The 19,025-nt window shown below is 45.8% G+C and overlaps 1 protein-coding gene across 13 annotated transcripts in view; it reads left to right on the top strand.

Moving 5' to 3' along the window:
* Positions 1 to 19,025, top strand: part of LOC145516674 (uncharacterized) — a 201,996-nt gene that overhangs the window by 160,226 nt on the left and 22,745 nt on the right. For 4 of the 13 annotated variants that reach the window (XR_014061650.1, XR_014061645.1, XR_014061646.1 and 1 more), the window contains 2 exons: positions 2,601 to 2,682; positions 3,168 to 3,340. Coding sequence is in view for 2 of the 13 variants with exons in the window: in XM_081518073.1 (XP_081374199.1) it covers positions 2,601 to 2,682; positions 13,906 to 14,233 (410 nt within the window). In the remaining 11 variants the exon portion in view is untranslated. Of the gene's footprint in view, positions 1 to 2,600; positions 2,683 to 3,167; positions 3,800 to 9,291; positions 9,553 to 9,633; positions 9,853 to 12,848; positions 13,116 to 13,905; positions 15,563 to 19,025 lie in introns of those variants that run through there. The other 9 variants (XR_014061644.1, XR_014061647.1, XR_014061639.1 and 6 more) reach the window with 6 other exon arrangements.

Raw genomic sequence — 19,025 nt, 5'->3', positions numbered from 1 at the left:
GTCAAGTACAGATATACCAATTCCTTCACCAGGCAAGGGCTTCATATACTTTCTGATCATGAGCGTGTGTGTGTGCACAGTTGTGTCTGACTTTCTGATACCCAATGGACGGTAGCCTCCCAGGCTCCTCTGTCCATGGGATTGTCCAGGCAAGAATTCTAGAGCAGGTTGCCATTTCCTCCTCTAGGGGATCTTCCTGACCCAGGAATTGAACCCACGTCGCTTGTGTCTTCTGCACTGGAGGGCGGGTTCTTCACCATTGAGCCACTTGGGAAGCATTCTGATCATAAGGCCTCCTTCAAAGTATCAACAGTTTGTAAGGACCACCTCCAGGAGAGCAGTTATACTTTTGTTCTCTGCTGAATAAGACTAAATAGGACAAAACAATATAATAAATTTACATAATCACAAAAGCATCCACCTCACGGAACCAAGCCTTTAATGAGAGTGTGCTGAGTCCACGGGGAATGGTGATGCTGCCTCCCTCACTGTGCAGTGCAAGTAACACAAACCTTCGTGACTAATGGACACAGTGAGCATTTTTTTAAATTAAATATGATAAATTACCAGTCGATTCACAGTGATGTCAACCTGACACGAACTCAGCATCTCAACTTGGTTTCAGTTTGGCTCTTATTATCAGTGTTCCTAGGCAGCCTGACTTGGTTTAGATATTTATTTTTAATTTGGGCAATGGCACCCCACTCCAGTACTCTTGCCTGGAAAATCCCATGGACGGAGGAGCCTGGTAGGCTGCAGTCCATGGGGTCACTAGGAGTCGGACACGACTGAGCGACTTCACTTTCACTTTTCACTTTTCACTTTCACTCATCGGAGAAGGAAATGGCAGCCCACTTCCAGTGTTCTTGCCCAGAGAATCCCAGGGACGGCGGAGCCTGTTGGGCTGCCGTCTATGGGGTCGCACAGAGTTGGACACGACTGAAGCGACTTAGCAGCAGCAGCATAGAGCACTGTGGGATGAACATTTTTCCCAAAAGGCAGCAAATAATGTTAATTCCAAGGGACTTCACACTCAGTACAAAGCGTTCTCTAAAATATGAGTTGATAAAGAGTACTGAAAACGTGCATTCCTTTTTCCCGTCACTCTGTAAAAGCTCACAGTGGGATGTGCTTCAGGCTCTTTTCTGGACTCACAAAGCACTGAGTGGTCTGGCCTCTGTGGGTCGTTAGCCTGCGTTTCCCTGTTTACTCTGTTGTGCCCTCTTCACTCTAGCCACACTGGTTTTCTCATCCCCTCATGTATACAGTGTCCCTCCTACCTCAGGGCCTTTGCATATGCTCTTCACGTTACCCGGAATGCCCTTCCTTCTCCCATTTCACCTTGTTAAATCCCCTAAGAACTCAGCTCAAAAGCTGTTCTGCAGGAAGATTTCTCTGATATCCCTGGTGTGAAAGTGTGTGTGTGAATGTGTGTGCGTACTTCTGTAGGGTTTGTGGATGGAAAGAGTAGGGAAAGAATAGTTTCTCCTAGCACCTGTATCTCTCATCTTCTTTGCACTTTTCACAATTTCTACATTTGTTTCATAGCTGTTCTATTTTTATGTCTCTGCCACTAAACTCTAAGACCAACAAAGATGGAAACCATGTCTATATTTGTTCACTAGTTTCTCTAATACCGGGAATGCTGCCCACAGTAACGTGAGGCACCTCGTTTGTTGAATGAATGAATGAATATATTAAGTATAATTATTCTCTGTATTTTAAAAATCATAATTGATAAAGGGAAAGGGAGAAAGTGATACTGAGATATCCTGGTTTAACTAAAGGCAAATAGATTAAAAAGCAGGAAAATGACTCAGTCATTTTCCAGCTATGTGGTTTGAGCAAACTGTTTAATCTCTCTGAGCCTCAGTTTCTTCAGCCGTAACATTGTAATAATGTCAACTTCAAAATATTGCTATAAAGACTAAATAAGTTACTTATGAAATGAAAACTGATTGATTCCCATTCCTTTTATTATCTTCTTGTATTTGGCTTTGCAAAGACCAAGTGTTAAACTCTCCATTATAATATGCTCAAGGGGACCAGTTCAACTGGTCAGTGTTTAGAGACCCCCTATTGTATTCTGCTTCTCTTAACAGCTGAGTGGGCAGATTTTCAATAGAGCAGGACACAGAACAGAGTTTCTAAAGCCAAAACATGCCCTAGGAGTTAGAGATCCATGGTGGACTATTATTGTCTCCAGTTAAAGACACTTTGAAACCAGAGCCCTTTGTATTGATAACTCTTGTGGATTTCAACAGCATGTCTCACTTACCCTGCTTTCCCTCTTTCCAAGTTAGTGTGTCGTTTTGGGAAAAGCTTCACAACAGCGTTGAAAACAACTTTAAAATAGCATCCAGTGATATCATTTATTTTAAGTACACAAACAGGCAAGACCAATCCAGGCTTTCGGAAGTGAGGGCAGTGGTGACCTTTGGGGGAGGGGTGGTGACTAAAAGGGAGTGTGTGAAGGGTGTTGGAAGGTTCTGGTATTGATCTGATACTGCCTACCCAGGTGTGTTTACCTTGTGAAAACACGTTGAACTGCACTCATATGATGGACACACTCTTCTGATTATACGCTCTGTTTTATTCAGGCTCTGTGGAAACTGTGCTGAGACTTGACATTGCCCTGTTCCTCTCCTATGATGGCTATGATTCAAATGCCGGGGTCTGGAGGTCAGTTTGCACTTTTTCTCCCTCCTTCATCTCCTTTCTCCTTCTTTTCTGACTGCACTCCTGCAGAGGTGCACGCACGCGCGCACACACACACACACACACACACACACACAGTTCTTGCAGTCACTCACTGTCATGACCCATAGACAGCCTGCTTCCACAACTGATCAAATTGTTTCCAGCTCTCATTTGCTGAAACTCATAATATGGAAGATCTTCCTGTCCTTTGCAAAAGGAATTTATTGCAAAAACTTCAGTGACTCCATATCTCAGACTCTTAGCAACTCCTGTCACCCTACCTCACTCAAACACACACACACACACTCCATTCACACACAGCACACAGATGGACATTTCCAAGTGTCAAGTCACTCCACTATGGACTGAATGTCTGTGTCCCCCCCCTCCAAACTCATATGTTGAAGCCCTAACCCCCGACATGATGCTCTTCGGAGGTAGGGCCCTCAGAAGGTAATTATATTTAGACGGGATCAGTGTCCTTATAAGAAGAAAAGAGACCAGAGCTGTGACGTGAGGACAGAACAAGAAGGCAGCCGTCCACACGCCAGGCAGTGGGTCCTCACCAGAACCCAAAGGTTGGCACTCTGATCTCAGGTTTCCAGCCTCCAGAACTGGGAGAAATAAATATCTATTCCTCTAGAATCACTCGTGGTACCAAAAGATGCCCCCTACTTCAATGACATTCCAATGTTCTTAGAATAAAATTCAAATCCCTGGCCACGCCCTGCAGCTGAGACCTGGCTCTTGTTCCCTGGTTCATCCTCCAGTCCAGCACAGATGCTGTAGCCATCCTCCCCCATCAGTCTCCTTCCTGTTTCTCACTGGCCTCTGGGCCTTGGCCCATCTCCTTTGCCTGGACCTCAAATCTCCATACAGACAGCCAGGTCCCATCCTTCCAGGGGCAACACCAAGGGTACTTCTGCTTGGCCCTCCTTAGCCACCCCTGATGGCCACGTTCACCATTTAGTGTTAATTTTTTAACAGTGCTCACCACTATCTGATATTTTTCTGTTTTTCAACTTTATCGGGGTACAATTAACAAACAGAAGTTGTACGTATTTTAGGTGTACAATGTAATATTTTGATTTGGCTGATATTTTCTCAATCATTGATTTGTCTGCCATATGCCTCCTTTTGCTAGAATGTGGGGGTCCATGAAGTTGGAGATCTTTCTTGTCTTATCAGCCCTCCCCACCACCTCCCCTCTAGCCTGGCAGTGCGTCTGGCACATACCAGGTACACAGCTCACATTTATGGAATGAGGGAATGACTGGATAAACATCAAACCCTTTTATTCTTGCCTCCGCTTTTTCTCCGTAATCAAGTCCCCACCCTGTACCCGGCTCATTGTCTGACACCCCCACATCTGGGTCTCTGCCCTGAAGACCTGCCCTGTTCTCTCAAGCCTGGTCCTTGCCTCACGCCTGCTGGGCCCACCCAGGGGCCCTCCCATTGGCAGCCAGTCCAGGGAGCTGCCTCTCGCCTGCCCTTCGCTTCCTGTACTTCACCCCACTCGCTCCAGACCTGCCCCTTCCCAATGCCCACCACCTGCCTCTGCTTCCACATGCCACCTGCCTCTGGATTCCTGCACAGCCAGCCCCACCCACCAACCTGCACGCTCTCTGCAGCCTGGCACTATTGGGTGCGGCCAGTAGTTTGGCCAGAGGTATCCTCATCCTGCAATTCAAAGGACTCAGGGCTCCAGGTCAGACCAATTCCACCTGCTGAATGTCGTTCCACCAGTTTCCTCATCTCCCACGGCCACTCCCTTTGTAGAAACCCCATCGTTCCTCCAGGACTATGGCAATCACCTTCTTACCAGCCTGACTTGTCCCGTATCCACTCGTTCTTGACTGCTCATTGGATGACTTTCATAATTAGAAAAGCCAGCCATGAAAACACGGATTGAGCATGTATTTTGTGTCATGTACGATCAGACACTAGCAACTGGACATGATGGTACAAGAGATGGCTCTGTGCCACCAAGGGCTTCATGGTCTAGTGGCACTGATGAACCAAGTGTACATGGAGTGTGCAAGTGAAATGTGGCAAGTGCCATGAGGAGGAAAGTAAGCAACTCCTACGAACATGATAAAATAAAAAAATGAATAAACCAGAGACTGGATGAGTCTCAGAGACCAGAGAGGATGAGCCTTGGACTGCGAGCTCAGCATGCCGAGCCCTGGGTCCTCCGTATGCCCCCCAGTGGCTCTGAGACCCAAGCAGATTTTCTTGCCCAAAGTAGATGCTCAGTTAATTTTAATGCACGTGGAATGAGTAAGTGACTCTAGAGTGTGCTTAGTGCTCAGTCGCTCAGTCATATCCGACTCAGTGACCCCATGAACTTTAACCTGCCAGGCTCCTCTGTCCATGGGGTTATCCTGGCAAGACTACTGGAGTGGGTAACCATTTCCTTTTCCAGGGAATCTTCCCAACCCAGGGATTGAACCTGTGTCTCCTGCATCTCCTACAGGTCAGCAGATTCTTTACCACTGTGCCGTCAGGCAAGCCCAAGTGACTCTAGTACAACCCACTTACTTTATATAAGAGGAAACTGAGGCCCCCAGGAGTTAAAGGAGTTGTTAAAAAGTCATAGAACTGACTAGCGTTTGACCAAAGCCCACATTGCTCCGCCCTCCCCCGGTCCCACCCCGCCAGGGCTCTTTGGTCAGCACTTGGCCTTTTCTTCTCTGAGCTAATACGGCCAATTTATTTTATCTTTCCTTTCAGGGTCATTTTTATATCCTCTTAAACATCTTCTGTAAGAGAAGAGCAGAGTAGGCAATTCTTGGCATTCAAAATAAACTTTCCCCATGTTCGAAAAATTGATCATAAGAACCCCATGCTTTACTTAGCATGTGGCTGGTGTGTTTGATTATTAAATATGAAATAAATAGAACTGCATGTGATGTCACCTTGCTGGAAAGAACGCACACACATTGATGCTCTCCTTTTGACATTTATCCTCTTGGCAGGGTGTCATGAACTAAAGTACAGCATTTCTCCAGAAGAATTCTCTATCTCTAAAATACTACACAATCTGCATATTGTAAGCTTTCAGAGAACACAAATATGGTTATGTGGTGTTTATTTTTATTGTGATAAATATACATAAAAATAAAATGTACCATTTTATCCATTATAAAATGTACAATTCAGAGACACTTAAATACATTGATAAGACAACAGTATACAGCCATCGCCACCACCCATCTCCAGAACTTTTTCATTTTCCCCAAATAGAAACTCTGTGTCCATTAAACAGTAACTCTCCGTCTCTCCTCCCCTCATGCCTGGCTACCACCATTCTACCTCCTGTCTCTATCAGTCTTAACTACTCTAGGGACTTCATAGAACATTTGTCCTTCGTATATGGCTTATTTGACTTAACATAATGTCCTCAAGATTCAACCATGTTGTAGCATGTGTCAGAATTTCCTTCCTTTTTAAAGCTTGAATAATATTCCATTGTATGTACAGACCACACTTTGCTTATCGATACATCTGTGGATGGACTCTTGGGTTGCTTCCACCTTTGGGCTACTGTGAATAACGCTATGACTACTGAAGTCCAAGTATCTGTTTGAGTCGGTGCTTTCAATTCATTTGGGTGTACACCGAGAAGTGGGAACTGCTGGCCATATGGTAATTCCATGTTTAACTTCCCGAGGAAACTCCACACTACTTTCCATAGCAGCTGCACCATTTCACATTCCCACCAAGGTTCAAAGGTTCTACTTTCTCCATATCCTCACCAACACTTGGCATATTCCCTTCTGTTTTGGATTTTTTTTTTTTGGCTTTTTGTTTTTAATAATTATCATTTTGATGGATGCGAAGTGGTATATATCTCACTACAAGGTTTTGATTGCCTCTGTGTGTGTGTGTGTGTGACTTGCTAAAGATGGAAAGAGAGTAGCTTCCTCTCTTGGAGCCGGAAAAGACCTTTGTCATTAGATTCCGAGCCCCGTGCTCTCAGTAAGGCCAGGACAGTAGTCCCCAGAGAAAGGACATGGCTCTTGATCTCAGCCCAGAGGCTGTGAGCAAGTTCACAAGCATGTTAGGCTGAGGCGCTGGCATCTTTCCATATCTTTTCAAACTCACTTCCTAAAGAGTCTTCAGAAACTTGGAGGGAGTGGGACGGAGGGAGAGGGAGCGGGGTGTGTAGGGAAGAGGAGACAGAAGGAGCAAGATCATATACATCAGAGCCCGGTATGGCCCAGCAGAGGGACGCACAAGCCCACGAGAGTCTTTACTAGGACACAGGATTGGGGTCCTCTCACTGAGTTGCTGGAGCTAATTGTAGGACAAGGCAGGGTCCAGCTCGAACTCCAAGACAGAATCAAATACTAACAGGGGAGAAATCAAGAATCCGGGTAAGGTTACCAGAGAGGTCAAAACCTCAGAGATTAGGATCTGGATTAAAGTAGAGGCAAAATAACAGGAAACAAGGTCAAAAAACCAAAAGGTCCAATTTGAGCTTCTAAATTGGGATCAGTTACACAGGAAATTAGAGGCAGGAAAAAAAAAGAAGAAGGTAGTAGCATTCAAGGTCACTGATGAAGAACTGTTAAGTGCAGAGAAGCAGATTTCCAATATGGCTTTGAGGTCCCCCAACTCCCTGGCTGTGCCTGGTGGTGTGTCTTTTTCCACCCAGTTGACAGCTATTCTCACGAGCTCATCTTCTGTCCCTGTGCTCAGCAGCTCAGTCATGTCTGACTCTGCGACCCCATGGACTGTAGCCTGCCTGGCTCCTCTCTCCATGGTATTTCTTGGGCAAGAATATTGCAGCAGGTTGCCATTTCCTACTGCAGGGGATTTTCCCCACCCAGGGATCAAACTCATGTCTCTTGCTTCTATCTGCATGGGCCGGTGGGTTCTTTACCACTGTGCCGCCTGGGAAGCCCCTACTCTCGCTGGAGGGCAATAATACCCTTGTGGGTATTTCAAAAAGCTGTTAAGCAAACCATTACATATATTTCTCATTTCTTCAGTGGAGTGAGCAGAGCACACAAAAGAGTCCTCCCCCGGGTCAGAATGGATCTGCCCCATCACCAAACATACCGGAGAAAGATGTTAAAAAACTAGTTACGGGGGTGGAGGATCCTAGAGAAAAGCCAGCAGAGCATCTGGAGACTTGGGTGGTAGGTGGGATTCTAAGATGCCCATCTCCTGACATGCATATATAAACCTCTCCCCTTGAGCAGGGGTTGAGACCAGGGAACATGACGGGCTATCACCCTAATACAAAAGAGGGGTGTCCGGGGTGGGCCTGACCTAATCAGGGGAGCCTTTAAAAGAAGAGGAAGCATCAGAGACATCTTCTTGCCGTGGCCTGGAGGGAGGTGAGCACCGTGTTGTAAACTGCCTCAGCGGGGGCCACACAGCCAGGCACTACAGGCAGTCTCTGGGCACCGAAAGCCAACAAGACAGGAGCCTCAGTGTTACATCCCAAGGGAATGAATGCTGCCAACAACCCAGACAAGCTTGGAGGACGACCCAAGCCTCAGATGAGATCACAGTCCTGGCTGACACCTTGCTTTTCACCCAGAGAAGAGGACCTAGCTAACCCATGCCTGGGCTTCTGACCCCGAGAAACCATGGTCAGAATTTGCAGCAGTAAAACCTGAATGCACCTTGCCTACTAGATGGAGAACATAAGTAGTAGGTGTAACCAGAACCTTGAGAGTCTTTGATTCGCTCCTTGTAATGCAGGACAACAGATCAATACTCACTTCATAGCCTCGCAGCGTCACCGTAGAGACCATCATTTCCAGCCCTCAGAGAGGCTGGGATGACTGGCTCAAGGCCACTCTGCAAGTTAGTGGCAACTTCAGTGGTCAGACTTCAACACGCCCTTACCTGGAAAGTTCTGCTGCCAAATGGGTCAAGGATGCAGAGCATTAGAAACTGCAAGAGTCTTCAACATCATCTGGGTGAAGCCCCCTGCATTTGAGATAGGAGGAAACTGAGGCCTGGAGAGATTAGGGGATTTTCAAATTCTTTCCACTTCAGGAAGCTGTGACAAAGCACAGGTTCTGCCACCTAAAAAATAATGGAACGTGTGCCACTGCCCTTCCAGACAGAAATCCATGGCATGTGCCAACAACTGATCCCCAAATTAATAAACAGCAAATAAGATGCAAAAGAGACACTCCAACTCCTCTGACAGCCAAGTTGCTCCAACTCACACACAGGACATCGTTAAATGGTCACTAAAATGCCCAGGGCTTTATCCTTTCCAGGAAGCCTCAACTGCATTGAAAGAGAAAGTGGGGAGAACCAGGGACAGGCTTGTTAGGCTTTTTATTTTTTTTTAGAAGCTTAGAAACAAAAGAAAGTATTGCTGCTCTGCCAGTCAAGGACCTTTTGTGGAGGTTGATGTACGTCAGTCAGATTTGGGTGCGTGTGTGTGTGCGCGTGTGTGTGTGTGTAACCGAATAGCCTGTCACAGCCTCATTTTCCACGAGGCAAGTCTCCTCTAACTGATAACACTCTAAATAACAGGTGAGTGACTCCTGGCTGGAAGGAGATTGTCTGACCTCATTGTTTGCCTTTCCCCCCCCTCTTTGTTCTTCACAAATAAAGGTTTTTTAATAAACTGAAAGGTCCTCCGCTCTTGCCTGATGATAAAATGAAAGGAACCAGTGAGGTATGGTACAACGTGGCAGCAAAAAAGGAGAAGCTCATCAGAAAATAACAAAGGTGCAAGTTAAAGATAAGGCAGCTGTCAGAGATTAATCCTGCCCGCCTGATTGTTTTCTTTAATACCAAAGCCTGCAATAGCAAGCGATAAGTTTGCTGAGTAATTTGGTTTTTGGTGAGGAAATAAAATTCAGGTAGGCCCCATAATTGATTTCCCTTTCTTTAGTTTTCTAAACATTAAACAACAACAACGAGCCTGACTTGGCTACACTTTCTCTCTTCCAGCTGCACTGCCAATGCCATCCTCAGGACCAGGTCTACCTTCTTATCCCAAAAGCTTCCACAAAGAGGGTAGGAGTGAGCAGGAGAGGTTCCCCTTGCCCAGCAGCACGAGGTGCCGTTTACATGAATCCTCACACTCAATGTCCGTCAGGGTCTGAACTGTGCCATTCCTCCCGGAATGTGACCTTATTTGGAAAGAGCATCTTTGCAGAGGTTATCGAGGTAAAATGAGGTCGTTAGGGTATACCCTAATCCAATCTGTCTGCTATCCTTATAAAAAGAGAATGTTAGACCCAGACACAGGTCCAAGGGGAGAATGCCACCTGGAGATGAAGGCATAGATCGGTGTGCTGCATCCAGGTGCCAGGAAACTCCGTGATAATGGACAAACTGCAGCAGCCAGGAGAGAGACGGGGCAGCTCCTCCCTCAGTGTCCAGAAAGACCTAACCCTGAGAACCAGCTTGATCTCAGACTTCTGGTCTCCAGGACTGTGAGAGAATACATTTCCGTTGTTTAAGCCACCCCATCAGTGGTGCTTTGTTAGGACGGTCCTAGCAAACGAACCCAGCATCTACCTCCAATACACGCAGGCAGCAAGGAACCCTCACTTCTACCCCGAATGTCCCCATAATCCAGTTCCCCTCAATGTCTTCCCATCCCCACCCCACCCCCACACCCCCCTCGGTTTCTCATGGCTTTAGGTGAAACTGTAAAGAAGGCAAAGGAGGGAAAGAAAACCCTGACGGCCCAGCACTATCCCCGCTTCTGAGGGTATGAGAGGCTCGGAGCCCTCCCACCTAGCACTCTGGGGCATTTATGGGGACCGGGTGCCTAGACCAGGGCCCTTGCACACGTGCACACACGCAGCCGCTTCCCCTCTATGGTCCCTGTTTGGTGCGAGCGCAGAGCAGCCACCCAAGGCCCATCCTCGAGAGGGACCCGGGGAGGGGAATGCTGCTTGGAACCCCGAACAATCAGGCAGGATGCTGTATCTCCAGGTCCTCAGCTTAGGGATTTGCATTTGCGCACTTTGAGATCCGATATCTTCCAACTTGAACGTGCGTAGGAGTGACTCAGGATCCTGTTGAAATGCCGGTTCTGATTCAGTTAAGTGCAGGGTGGGGCCCGCTCAAAGCTGCTTTACCGACGAGCACCCGGGTGATGCCCACGCTGCTGGTGCGCGGACCACGCCTGGGGTGCAGGGTTTGGACCCTCACAAGGTGGAGCTGTGGGAAGGGGGCTGGGAACAGGGGTGGTCCTTCTTGGTGGCCCAGAGGCAAGGCTTTCAGTGGCCACAAACCTCTGCAGATTCCGATGTCTCTGGGCTGGAAAAACCTTCAGTAGGTTCAGAGGGGGAAACACAAAAGGAAGCATCGGAGGGGGTGCACCTGGGGGAGGGAGACCCCCAAACGAGAAATGTGATGCGTTCCCGAGCTCCCAGGCGCCCGCAGCAGCAGTCTTCTTTATTGTGATAAAATGAACAGCCCCCAGGTTGATCGTCCTGCAGCTAATTTCTCATCTTATCTATTATGTGAATGAGATGGGAAAACAGTTTCCTGTTTCTCACAGATTATCACTAACAGGAGAGATACTGAGCGAATTCCCTGGAAAAGCCTGCAGTCCCATCCCTCCGCAGGCGCGCTGGGTTCACAGGGAGGAATCGATGTGCCGTCCGGGCTAGCTCTCCGTTGGAGAAACCCGTCATTGCAGATGCACCTCGCCTCCCCCATGTGTATATCACCTTGGAAAAGGGCTGAGAGGCCCACAGGTCTCTTTCAGTCGTATTTCATAGCAGATACTCCTTGAGGCCCAAATGACAGGTCTGGGAGTGGCTGTGTGCCGGGCCAAGGATCTCCGTCAGCCCGCAGCCACCTCCTATTCCCCTCACCTGCCTTCCCACCCTCGCAGGGAGCCCCCACGCCCTATCCCCAAGACCCGTGGATCACAGATCTTCCCCCTGAGATGAATGACAACCCTGTCCTAGTACAACTGTCTTGTCAGTCGCTCAGCTGTGTCCGACTCTTTGCAACTCTGTGGACTGTAGCCCGCCAGGCTCCTCTGTCCATGAAATTGTCCAGGCGAGAATACTGGAGTGGGTAGCCATTCCCTTCTCCAGGAGGGGATCAGGGATGGAACCGGCCTGCATTGCAGGCCAGATGCATCGTAGGCAGATTCTTGACCACCTTTACCACCAAGGAAGCCTACAATGGAAGAATCTGCCTGCAATGCAGGAGACCTGGGTTTGATCCCTGGGTTGGGAAGATCCCCTGAAGAAGGGAATGGCTACGGAGAATCCCATGGACAGAGGAACCTAGCTGGCTACAGCCCATGAGGTTGCGAAGAGTCAGACAGGGCTGATCCACAAACACTTTCACTTTCAAGCTTCTTGGGGAATCACAAATTTTCATGCACATTTGGCTCAATTCTCTTTTATTATCAGTGAATAAACTGAGGCTCAGAGTGGTAGACAGATTTTGCCAACCTCACCCAGCAGGGATATAGCGGAGTCTTTTGGGTCCATGCTGTGGTCAAGGCATGGCAGAAGGGAAATCTTAGACAGCAGTGTTAGTGGAACAGAGGGTTGTCTAAAGCCCATGAGATACCCAGAAAAATCCTCCTAACTCAGGTTGTTAGAAGTTTTGACCTGGAAACACAACACATCTGAGAACAAGTTCTGACAGGGAGAGAGAGCAGGCCCCACACAGGAGGGGCCCAACTTGGGCTGCTCATTATAGTCATTTGAGGGTTTTTTTTAAATGCTAATGGCTGGGCCACACCTCTGACAACCTGAATCCAATCTCTCAGTCCTTTCAGTCCCTGTGAGCTTGTTAGAAATGCAGACTCTCAGCCAGCCCTCACCCTCAACCCCACCCTGCCATCCAATGGCGTCAGAATCTGGGTGATTCCCCGTGCATGCCAAGACTTAAGAAGTATGCTTGGGCTACATGTTGAAACCACCTGATGCCCAGGCTCCAGTCCAGGCCAAAGCAGTTATAGTCTCTGAGGGTCAAGGCCTGCCATGAGTGGTTTTTTAGAGAGGTGAGGACCTCAGAGAGGACTGCAGGGCACAAAATGTAAGTTTAAGGGGCTCAAAGACATGTTCAACTGTATTCCAATTTTGCAAAGGCCTAGGCATCTTCGGGAAAAGGAAATGTGGGTGAGGAAGTGGAGCCCAGAGAGGTGGTCTAGCTCAGCTCAACTTTACGTTGTTGTTCAGTACTCAGTCACGTCCAACTCCTTGTGACCCCATGGACTGCGGCACACCAGGCTCCTCTGTCCTCCACTGTCTCCCGGAGTTCGCTCAAACTCATGTCCATTGAGTCGGTGATGGTATCCAACCATCTCATCCTCTGGCAATTTTGTGACCTGGAGCCAGTCACAGCGGACTCCCGTGATCTCGACCGGAAGGGCGATGATTCGGGGTTCACGTTGACATAGGGCAAGAGCGGCAAGATGGCTCTGAAGTCTCTGCACACCACCCTGGGTACGTAAGGGAGGGGAAGGAGGTAGGCAGGATGGAATAGCTGCTAGAGTCAAAACTAGCTCTGCGGCAGCTCTGTGGCCTTGGGCAAATTATTTAACCTCCACGCCTCAGTTTGATCATCTATAAAATGGAGAAGATAGCAATTCATTCATGGAGCCATCGTGACCTGTCATGAGCTAAATCTATAAGGCTATTGACAGTTTGGGGTACTCATGGGCAAAAACAGTAGCTGTCATTAGTGGTAATTCAATTTCAGCTCCACGGTCATTTTGAGGAAGATTTTTTTAAGTTAAAGACAGATCAAATGTGAATAATAATCCTCTCTTTACAGAATGAAAAACTAACGCTGTGGTTTATAAATAACTCCCCTGGCTATAAAAGACTATTATCTCTGTCTCCTCCAGGCAAGCCTAGTTAAATTCACCACTGTGGTTTCTTACAAATGTAAAAAGAAGCACAATGACAAAGAATATACAAGAAAACACGGGGAGGCATGAAAATCAAAAAGACGTCAACTGATAGGGAAAAGGGAGCAAGGAACTAGGTTAAAATTATGCGCAAGACCCTCTAGATAAATAGCAGAGTGAAAAGGCAGCTAATTGAAGAATGAGGGAGTTTTCTTAACCAGTGCTAGCTGAGTAAAAATATAATTAGCTTTGATTCATGAAGATTGCTACAATGTGACTCATTTACCAAAACAGTTACTAGCAGAATTACATTTGTTACTGTGAGAAGACCACGTGGGAGCAGGGCTGTAGTAAATACCAAGTAATGTTTCTACTTTCGGCAGTGGCACCTTGGAAAAGAGTTCTGCTTCCTCATCAGCGGTTTTCTGTGATGCTGCCGCTCTGAGTGGCGTCTTTGGCGACCAGCAGGAACACAGAGACCTTCTACAGAGACCGGAGATGCCAGCATTACTGCTCCCAACCAGGGCCTTGGAAAGGTCTCACTTTCCCAGTCTGCATTCAGCACCGTCTGGGTCTCAAACTTCTTTCCACCAAGTGACGTCACAACTCCTCTGCAGCTGTACCCTTGGCGTTCATGCCTTTGGTGCTGAGGTCCCTCTCCTTGGAGATTCTACGCAAACCTCAAAATTAGAAGACCTTTCTTCTGGTTGATTGCTTGTCTGATGGCTTTGAGAAAGAAAGCCAGTGTTGTTTCCATTTCAATGTTTTCTCTTTATTCACTATGCTTGGCTGGGCGCTCCTCCCCATAGCACACAGCCCTTGAAAGAGTCAAACCCTTATAATCAACTACACTTCAATCAGAAAAAGAAGAAGAAAACAGGTTGCCTTTGCTGAACCTGGAGACATACCACCCAGTCTCTGGGTTTGGAGCCCTGGGCCCAGTTACACCTGAGGCCCTGAGCACCCACAGTTCTGGTGCCCCAGTTCCTGTCGCAGGATACTTACTGGTAAATCCCTGATCACCTATGTATGTACCCGCCCTTCTACTCTCTCCTCTCCACCCCCCGCCCAAATTCAAACCTTCAGCGATCTGTGTGTACAATTCAAGCAAGATGCTGGCTAGGTCAGGGCACTAAAACAGGTGGGAAGACAGATGCTGGGTAGAGGGAATCTCAAGGGTCCCAGAGATCTTAGAGAAGTCTTGGCCCAGCCTCTTTAAGGATGGACGTGGATCCAGGGAATATGTGTATAAGCGATGAGAAGAGCCATGTGGTTTCTAAAAACAGAACGCGTGGCACAGGAAAAAATAAGATGCATTTCTCACACGGAGAACGAGCACTGCTGGGAGAAATGTCCAGAAAAAGGCAGCGGCAAACAGGTCTGCAAGTACAAGGCTAATGAAAATAAATACAGCTTACAAGCCTAATGAAGAACATCTCAGAGCAGGTTGAGCCCCTAACTGATACAAATGAGGACATTATCTTCCCTGGGCTCTCCTGTTCAGTGTAGGACAAGAATCGCGCAAATAGAAGGAGATGACCAGGCCTGTAATGGTAGAATTATAACCCCACACCAGACCAGGGCCTCTTAATAAGAGGAGCCATTTTCATCCAGACCCAAAGCCACTTGAGGGCCTGAAGACCATCAATGTAAATGATGCTTAGCTGTCCTCATTGTAGGGTAATCCATATTTTAAGAGTCACATCTCTTTCCCCAAAATGTATGTCAGTGTGTCAGTATTTCCCTAAAGCCCAGAAGCTAAAGATGATTCCAGAGGTGATTCTCAGCCTGAGACCCACTCTTTATTAAGTGCCACTGTTTTCTAGGCATGGGCTAAGTACTTCACATGCATTGTTTCATTAATCTCATCCACAGCCTAGGAGGTAGGTGTCATAAAATACCCTTCATTATTTTAATTCAAGTATAGTTGATTTACAATGTTATGTTAGTTTCTGGTATACAGCAGAATGATTCATATGTATATATATTCTTTTTTCACTACAGTTTATTACAAGATATTGAATATAGTTCCCTGTGCCATACAGTAGTACCTTGTTGTTTATTTTATTTATAGTAGTTTCTATCTGCTAATCCCAAACTCCTAATTTATTCCTTCCCCACCCCCTTTCCCCTTTGGTAACCGTAAATTTGTTTGCTATGTCTGTTTCTATTTCATAAATAAGTTCATTTGGGTCATATTTTAGATTTCACATATTAGTGATATCGTGATATTTGTCTTTCTCTTTCTGACTTAACTTCACTTAATATAATAATGCCTAGTTGCATCCAGGTTGCTGCAAGTGGCATTATTTCATTCATTTTTATGGCTGAGTAGTATTCCATTGTGTGTGTGTGTATACCACATCTTCCTTATCCATTCATCTGTCAATGTACATTTAGGTTGTTTCCATGTCTTAACTGTTGTAAATAGTGCTACTATGAACATCGGGGTATATGTGTCTTTTCTAATTAGAGTTTTCTCAGGATATATGCACAAAAGTGGGATTGCTGGATCGTATGGTGACTCTGTTTTTAGATTTTTGAGGAATCTCCATACTGTTTTCTGTAGTGGCTATACCAATTTACATTTCCACCAACAGTGTAGGGTTTCTTTTCTCCATACCCTCTCCAGTATTTGTTATTTGTAGACTTAAATGATGTCCTTTCTGACCAGTGTGAAGAGGTACCTCATTATCATTTTGATTTGCATTTCTCTAATAATTAGTGGTATTGAGCATCTTTTCATGTGCTGATTGGTCATCTGTATTTCTTCTTTGGAGAAATGTCTATTTATGTCTTCTGCTTATTTTTTAATTGCATTGTTTGTGTTTTTTTTTTGTTATTGAGTTGTATGAGCTGATAGTATATTTCAGAAATTAAGCACTTGTTGGCTATGTCAATTGCAAATATTTTCTCCCAGCCACAAGTTGTCTTTGTGTTTTGTTTATGGTTTCCTTTGCTGTGCAAAAGCATATAAGTTTCATTGGGTTCCATCTGTTTATTTTTGCTTTTATTTTGATTGCCTAGGGAGACTGACCTGAGAAACATTGGTACAATTTATGTTGGAGAAAGTTTTGCTTATATTCTCTTCTAGGAGGATTATGGTGTCATATGTTATATTTAAGTCTTTAAGGTATTTTGAGTATCAATGCTCTCATTTTTAAGAAATAGATAACTGAAATTCAGAGAGGTTGAGTAATCTGCCAAGGTCAAATAGTAAGTGACAAGTCAGAGATCGGAACAGAAAACCAGCTTTGATAGGTTATTTTTAGGGTCAGCCTCCGTGAAGAAATGAGAGATGAAACAGGAAAGTAAAGTGTATGCTCTGGATGGACGTGTCACCTTAGCTTCACATACCCTTGGCCCTAAAATGAGGAGCCCAGGCAGCAGAAGCCAGCATGGTGCCCTTTAAAGCACAGGTGCAGAGCAGGGCCCCTCTTGCCCAGGTCTATGGGTAGAAGAGCCTGATAGCCTCCATTTTCTTGGTGAAACATGAAAAAAGTCAAAGTTATTTGCTCAGACAGGTTGGGTGGAAAGCCACTTAAAGGAATCAATGCCACCTTGACTGTTTGATTCTTTTAACTCTTGGGAAACATAGTATCTAAGCAGTTTGCCAGGAGAGTTTGTTTCCTAGCTTGAGGAAGAACCATGCTCCAGGCAATCAAATATTGATTACAGTCCCTAAGGTGCTACAGTTTATAGGCATTCACTTGATAGATTTTCTTCCTCCTACCTGCCGACCTCAATCAGCCCATAAAGTTTGCTTTGTGACAAAAGCATGAACTAGAAGGGGGAAAGAAAGTTACACCACACCCCCTACTTCAAAGTCAGAGAGCTATTAAACCTGATTTTGGCTCAGGAGTCCTCCGCAGTATTGCAAGCAGGTCACCTTGAAAACAATCTGTTCATCACAAAGACTACTGGACTTTGTTGCAGGTGGGTCTTCTCCTCCTGCCCTAAAGGCAAGTCTGAGTTCAGATGACATCAGTGGTCAACAGAGATGGGGGCAGCTGAAGGTGGGATGTCCAGAGACCATTTTTTATAGTCTTAAAATAATATGAACTTTCAAAGAAAATGAAATGCTTGAAAAAGGAAGAAGACAGTGTGAATTAGATAACACAGCAATGACTAAACACCAGTCATCTACTTTTTAAAATATCTTTATATACGTGTGTGAAATGTTCATATTGTTGCTTTGAAGGAACTTGACGTTCTCTCCCAGTATATTATACCTGGGCATTGACCAAATGGTGCTTTTATTTATTATTATAAATACTAGGATTTCAAAGACCTTTCTACTGTTAATTTCCTATAATGGTTGCTAACATCTTATTATCTGCATTTTATTGCTAGGAAAACTGAAATATAGAGCAGTTAAGTGACTACCCAGTGAACAAGGGGCAGAATTGGAAGTAGCACCAGTAATTCATCCTACCTGTGAAAATATACTTCCTGCTAACCTAGAGGTGCCTGTTTGCACACTAATCTGTTTCTGACTCATGGCTGGTGACATCCTGTAGGCCGACCTTTTAGGACTTTGTAGTTGGTCAGCACCTAGCTGTGTATTAGGTTAAATTATTTCATTATAAAAATAAGGGGAGATCAGACTTGAAGCTTTGTCTTTGAGGACAACATAACTTATGACCTGTCATCCAATGGACCACATGCCAATAAAAGGAAAGCCTGGTTTTGAAGGGGGTGGAAAGGAAAATGTCCAAGGATTTATATTAAATTTATGCACAATGTATCCATAATTTATGGCCTTATATTAAAAATCTTGGTTGAACATCCTTCCCCCATTTTAATTTCTCTTTTCTCATAGCAGTTATAATTGACTATTTTACATTTAGGTCCGTGATACCCTGGAGGAGGAAATGGCAACCCACTCCAGTATTCTTGCTGGAAAAAAACCCCATGGACAGAGGAGCCTGGCGGGCTACAGTCCATGGGGGTCACAAAGAGTTGGATGCGACTGAACACACACAAACATGCACACTTTATTTTCCCTACTACATTCTAAAGGCAGTGATTGTGTCTCATATGTTGTTTGTCCTCCGTGGTACATAACGATGCCTTGCTCATGATAGCTGCTCATAAGATGGTGCTAAATTAAAAAAAGAAAAGACTACTTTGGATTACATCAGTAACCTAAGATTCACGTCCTGTAGAACTAGTGAAAGTGAAAGTCATTCAGTCGTATGCAGCCCTTTGGGAACCCATGGACTATCCAGTCCATGGAATTCTCCAGCCCAGAGTACTGGAGTGGGTAGCCATTGATCTTCCCAACCCAGGGATCGAACCCAGGTTTCCCACGTTGCAGGAGGATTCTTTACCAGCTGAACTGCCAGGTAAGCCCAAGAATACTGGAGTGGGTAGCCTATCCCTTCTCCAGCAGATCTTTCTGACCCAGGAATCAAACAGGGAACTCCTGCATTGCAGGCAGATTCTTTACCAGCTGAGCTGCCAGGGAAGCCCGTAGAACCAAACCTACCCATAAACTAAA

This window comes from Giraffa tippelskirchi, chromosome 8 (genome assembly GCF_054371585.1).
Source record: "Giraffa tippelskirchi isolate mGirTip1 chromosome 8, T2T-mGirTip1v1.2.pri, whole genome shotgun sequence".
Taxonomy (NCBI): Eukaryota; Metazoa; Chordata; class Mammalia; order Artiodactyla; family Giraffidae; genus Giraffa; species Giraffa tippelskirchi.
Note: the sequence above shows the minus strand (reverse complement) of the source record. Positions and strands in the feature narration are given on the sequence as shown.